The sequence below is a fragment of the Leuciscus leuciscus genome, assembly GCF_965113295.1.
Source record: "Leuciscus leuciscus genome assembly, chromosome: 12".
Lineage (NCBI taxonomy): Eukaryota > Metazoa > Chordata > Actinopteri > Cypriniformes > Leuciscidae > Leuciscus > Leuciscus leuciscus.
The window spans coordinates 26,975,924-26,982,133 of NC_138736.1; the positions used below are offsets into that span (position 1 = coordinate 26,975,924).

At 39.9% G+C, this 6,210-nt stretch overlaps 1 protein-coding gene across 2 annotated transcripts; it reads left to right on the plus strand.

The window, feature by feature from the left end:
• Positions 1-12: 12 nt before the first annotated feature.
• hoxa1a (homeobox A1a) lies at positions 13-4,921 on the plus strand. Of its 2 annotated transcripts, XM_082185078.1 has the most exons (3): positions 13-3,094; positions 3,200-3,262; positions 3,468-4,921. In XM_082185078.1, the coding sequence occupies exons 1-3, from the start codon at positions 2,629-2,631 to the stop codon at positions 3,818-3,820; spliced, it is 882 nt and encodes a 293-aa protein (XP_082041204.1). In that variant the 5' UTR covers positions 13-2,628; the 3' UTR covers positions 3,821-4,921. The 2 variants fall into 2 exon arrangements, with proteins under 2 accessions (XP_082041204.1, XP_082041203.1); XM_082185077.1 differs by having other exon boundaries at positions 13-3,262.
• The last annotated feature ends 1,289 nt before the right edge of the window (positions 4,922-6,210 follow it).

Consider the following 6,210-nt stretch of genomic DNA (forward strand, 5'->3'; position numbering starts at 1 on the left):
GTGTCAGACCGGATAACTGCGGTTCCCCGCATGTTATGGACGCGGCTGTGCAGGATTTCCACATTTTTTTTGACCGACTCACGTTTGTCTGATGCAACTTTGCCTACACTTTTCAATAAGTCTCTGGAATGTCAAGATGATATACCAACGGTTTTTTTGTGTGTTTTTTTGTTTGTTTTTTTACGGATTAATTTACCACATCTGATTTACAAAATGCAAACTAATGATTATCAAAGTGGATCAGTGGACAAATGGACGGATAATTCAGGAGTTTTGAAAGTTGTTGTTGTTGTTGTTGTTGTTATTTTCAAGAGGGGTGATAACCGACACGATTATCATAACATATCGAAGGTAAGATATAAGACCTGGCCGCTGTATTCAGTAATACATTGCATAGGCCTAATTCATAAGAGAAGGGGTAGTTTGATTCCTTGTATTTTTGTATGTTGTCTGTTGCTTATTTTTGTAAGAATAAACACACTTTGTAAATACTAGTTTCAAGACAATATCATATTTTAAAATAAAAAAACACACACACAGCAACAACTAGCCTATTAGGCCTATTTGTAATATGATACGAAATGTTAACACGTTATCATTACACTTTGAACCAAATTAAAATGAATGATCAGATTCATGAAAAGAAGAAAATGAAGAAAAGCACACAGATTTTATATTTTTACTTTTTTTTCTCACTTACATGCTGCAGCAATGTAATTATGGGCCATGAAATCAGCGCTAGGATTTTTTTTTTATTTTTTTTATTTCGTTTTTATTTAATAAATATAATGATTTATTTAATTTTCTCAATGAATGTGCACTGCGTAAATATTATATTGTTTTGTTTTCCCCTTAAATGATGCAAATTAATATAAACGCTAATTATTCCCACCACATGTGATATTATACATACTGGTGTAAACTTTTCAAATGTTATATTTTAAGTCGTAAAACCGTGTTCAAGTATGGTTTCTTCGCCAATGGTGCGCTCTTTGTCTTAGACTCTTTTCTCCGCTCCGCGCGGGGAAATGCCAAGAATATATCTTTCCACAACGAGCTCATAAATCAAAGTCTTTCAGGCAAGCTGACAGCACCAAGACAATCACTGCATGTGAAACGTCTACCCAAATAAGCGTTTTCACTCTCTGTTTATCATTGAGAAGATTTTGGATCATGAAGTACAACCCACGTGGACGGTTAATAATTCATTTTTATTGCCGTTTTAACACCCGGCATTAGGATTGCACAAACCACTCATAAACTATTTCATTGTGCGTACCATACGCAGTTTGTCTTAGTCTCTTTTAAGCTTTTTTTTCTTGTCCTCCTAACCTGACTATTGTCATAGAAATGGTTTATAACCATAATAGTAAAAACCCTTTTCAAATGTTTTTTAATATTTATAAAATATCGTTATAATAAAAGCAGTATTTTCATGTTCCTAAACATCTTCCAGAAAAATGTGAATTGACTGCAATAGCCTACTATAGTTTTTTATTTTTATTTTTAATTTATTTTTTCACTTCGGTTTCGTAGTCACATTTTTGCTTAAATGCATTGTTTATACTGTGTTAATACTCTGGCTTGCTTGTTTATGAAGGACCGTGATTTAAAAAAAGAGTGTTAAAAAGAGGGGATGAGAAATACTAGGCCGTCAGAACCTTGTGGAAAGCGCCATTTTGAGGATTAAAAAAACATTGGACATCTGTAAGAAATTTTCCCATTTTCATCCACAGGGGGCGCATGTCTCCCTGCTCCATCAGGGTAGGAGATATATAGTTATAGCATACTCTCTCTTGCTTATGATAACTGATCGCTTTTTGACCACTGATCACAATACACACATTCAGAAAAACAAGCAATAAAGTTAATTTATCTCATCGAGTAGCCTTTGTAACAAAGTCCGTTTCCTTTTTGCCGGATGTTGAAATTCACATATAGGTTTTAGACATAAATCGCTTATAGCAGTAATAAATAGGCTGGCTAGCACAGACTTTTTATTAAGTAAGGCTCAGTCTTATTAAATTATGAAAACATTCTAATGAAAAGATAGTAAACAAAAATAATACAATCAGTTCAGCATTTTTATCTTTTTGACAAAAGATGATGCTTAGCCTACAGCCTAACAGCCTCAAAAAGCAGCGCATAAGGAAAAAAAGACATTCCCTTTACATTATTTTCCTGTGGTTCATCTTACCTTACGCATTTCTTCAACATAATTCCCCACAACAGTATGTTGATGCTGCCTGGACGTTGTCTGTGAGACACTTGCTCCTCTGCCAGCGAATCCATCCTTTCAATTGGGGGTTAAGGTTGGCCTACGTCACGTTGATCGACAAGAGGTCGGCATTTACATAAGTCTGGTCTTTAACGACAACCTGTCAGTGCAAGGCCACTTAAGATCAAGATGAGACAGAGCAACTGATCACTGGCTGACCCGGCCCACGTGACTGTCACTGGTCATTCATATCACTAGCGCGCGGACACCCCCAATTCACGACTGATTGAAGGAGGCAGAAGGGTGGCTCGGCACAACCCCGGGTGAGTGGTGAGACGTTAATCAGTCCCGGGGCCCAAATATCTGTCAGTGTGGCAGCCACGCGCAGAAACGCACAGGAAGATGCTACAATGAGCACATTCTTAGATTTCTCGTCCATAAGTGGTGGTGGAGACGGAGGTGGCGGAGGCTCGTGCTCAGTCAGAGCGTTCCATGGCGACCACGGACTTTCAACATTCCAGTCATCGTGTGCTGTTAGGGTAAACAGCTGCAGCGGGGACGAGCGGTTCATGTCCAGTAGATCATCACAAGACGCAATTAACCCTCAGCCACATCAAGCCGGCTCGTATCAGTCCCCTGGGACTCTGTCAATTACCTACAGCGCCCATCCAAGTTACGGGACTCAAAGTTTTTGCTCTGGATACAGTCACTATGCCCTAAATCAGGATGTGGACTCGTCTGTGAGCTTTCCCCAGTGCGGCCCTTTAGTTTACTCTGGAAATATTTCCTCCACTGTTGTGCAGCACCATCGCCATGGTTACAGTGGCGGAAACGTTCACCTCCATGGCCAGTTCCAGTACGCCTCAGCCACATATGGTAATAGTCCAGATCAGGCGAACCTGACGTTTGTGGCGGGCTGCTCAAATCCGCTGTCCCCACTGCATGTATCTCATCACGATGCTTGTTGTTCACCTCTATCAGATGGCGTGTCCACAGGGCAGACATTTGACTGGATGAAGGTTAAACGGAACCCGCCAAAAACAGGTGAGTGCCTGGAGAACTTTCAAATGTCAATGTCTGTTTTTTGACTGATATAATATTTATGCTACGATTGAAAAAGAAAAGTACTTTCCAAACACCCTGGTTGTGTAAAATTGTGTGGGAGGGGGGGGGGGGGCTAGACTTGAGAGACTGATATGAAATGCATGCGCACTCATTTTTTTTAAATCTGTTTTTCGTCTCTCTTCAGGGAAAGCTGGGGAGTATGGATTTGGTGGGCAGCCAAACACTGTACGCACCAATTTTACCACAAAACAGCTGACAGAGCTTGAAAAGGAGTTTCATTTCAATAAGTACTTGACTCGCGCGAGGCGTGTGGAGATCGCGGCTGCGCTCCAATTGAACGAGACTCAGGTGAAGATTTGGTTCCAAAATCGCCGTATGAAGCAAAAGAAACGCGAAAAGGAAGGTAGTTTGCCTAAATCTCCGCCCGAACTGAAGGATGGTCTCGAAAAACCCGAGGACGCATCCGAAAAGTCGCTCTCCGCACCTTCCACGCCCTCTCCCACTTCCCCGCCTGTTGATGCCTACTCCTCGAATTAAAACGGCGTTTGTTCTGCCAACCTGTTATTGCAGAACTGTTACTCTTGTTTCAAGGTCATTGTCAAAATCATCATGTGACATACAGAGACCATTGCACAATTTTGTTTCGATCTGGACCATTTTGACCACTCAGTGTATTTACCTGTGCTACTTTGTGTTATTGTGAAATGACTGTTAATAGTCTTGGGCACCTTGTCAAGCACCTAGATAGAACAAGTGGATTGTGCATTTCCGTGCACAGTAGCAAATGCTGCACCTTTACACATGTCTTTTGTCGGACTTGTACACCACTTGTCAAAATGCCTACCTCAAGAACCAAAAGAAATAGCCTAGTGCAATATATTTAAGTAATGTAGTATTATTAAGAGAGATTAATCAACTGTAACTCTCGGCAAATGCTTGTTTGAACTTTTCTGGACCGTGAATAGTGTTAACCCTGATGTTGTGAATGTGTTGTGAGAACATGATGCGCAATTCTTTTAAGTTGTCGTTGGTCATACTGAGTTTTATCAGTCGGAGATGAAAGCACAAGTCTCCGTTAGAAACATGCTTTAGAAAAAGATCAAGATACGGGTGAATTAAATGTGTGAACTAAAAATTCTCATACAATTTGTTTGAACACTGGTCCTTTACTCTTGATTGTATAATGCCTGTCATATCCCGCACACAGCCACATTTAACTTTCAAAAATATTATTGACAATATGATAGGCTTTACATTTGAACCCGGCCATCTACAAGATATAACGTTTAGATAAATGTGTTCATTATAGAGTTTTTTTTGTCTGGACTGTTATGTTTGAGTCATCGATTTGCATAATCTACCAATACCTCACTCTCTGGCTCCGTAACTGATGTATGCGTCCGCGCGTTGTTTCTTCCTCAGGGACAAAAATATATTGGCACATGGTAAGCATGTTTATCCACGAAAGAAGATGCGCAGTGTTGTCACCGTCATTCGTGATGACAACCCGATTGACCTGTTAGTTTATCGAATTAAGGCAAACGAAGGACAAGGGGTAAAAAAAAAAAAAAAAAAAGTGAACATCGATTAAATCATCTCAACTATCGACAAGTAGGCCTATGAGTCGGTCTGACCCCGTCCGTGTTGATGACGTGTGTTTCCTCATATCATTTCGAGTGAAGCAGTAACAGAGCATATAAAGAGCATAAAGTCTGAACAACAAATCTGGCCACACACACACACACACTCACACACACACACACACACACACACACACACACACACACACACACACACACACACACACACACACACACACACACACACACTCTCTCTCTCTCTCTCTCTCTCTCTCTCTCTCTCTCTCTCTCTCTCTCTCTCTCGTTGGTACACTTATCATCACGAGGACATTCCATGCGTAATATATATAAGTTTAGGGGTAGGGTTGGTGTAGAGGGATATAATATACAGTTTGTGTGTGTATATATATATATATATATATATATACACACACAAACTGTATATTCTATCCTACACCAACCCTACCCCTAAACTTATACCATCACAGAAAACGTTCAGCATTTTTACATTTTTAATAAAACATTGTTTGCAACGCTTTTAAGCCATTTTAATTACGAGGACATTACGAGGAAATGTCACCACGTTTATGTTGTAATACCAGTGTAATACCCATGCTCACACATTCATTCTATATATTCTATCCCCTCACACTAACCCTACCCCTAAACCTACCCATCACACAAAACATTCTGCATTTTTACATAAAATAAATAAATAAATAACGTCATTGTAAATAAATGGGACGTCCCAAAGGGAGGTTTTTGGAGATTTTGTCAGGTTTTGGTCACTTGGATACAAATCTGTCCCCCCAAAAATAGTTATGTACACACACACACACACACACACACACACACACACACACACACACACACACACACACACACACACACACACACACACACACACACACACACACACAACACACACACACACACACACACACACACACACACACACACACACACACACACACACACACACACACACACACACACACACACACACACACACACACACACACACACACACACACACACCTTAAAAGTTTCGTTTAGTTAACTTATTTACTTCCTTGAGTACAGAGAGCATTTTCACTACGCACACTACACAACGGTCTTGATTGAGCTTCACCTTTACCTTAAAAGCACCTGCACATGAGGGTTGCGTGTGAGTAGCCTACGTGTGGAGCTGGTCCGGTTGCATAAGTTCTTCTAAAACTAGACGTGTGTTTGTCTGTTTAAAACAATAATCTTATTAATGTATTTTCTTAACTGAAAACACTTAAGTATTAGTATTCAGTTTAATACTATAAAATGACAGAAAACTTTTCCATTCAACTTTATGAA

Bases quoted from the DNA above. Each gene is read 5' to 3' on its own strand.
- hoxa1a (XM_082185077.1), top strand. From the start codon at position 2,629: ATGAGCACATTCTTAGATTTCTCGTCCATAAGTGGTGGTGGAGACGGA. The intron at 3,263-3,467 runs GTGAGTGCCTGG...GTCTCTCTTCAG, and splicing joins ACGGAACCCGCCAAAAACAG to GGAAAGCTGGGGAGTATGGA.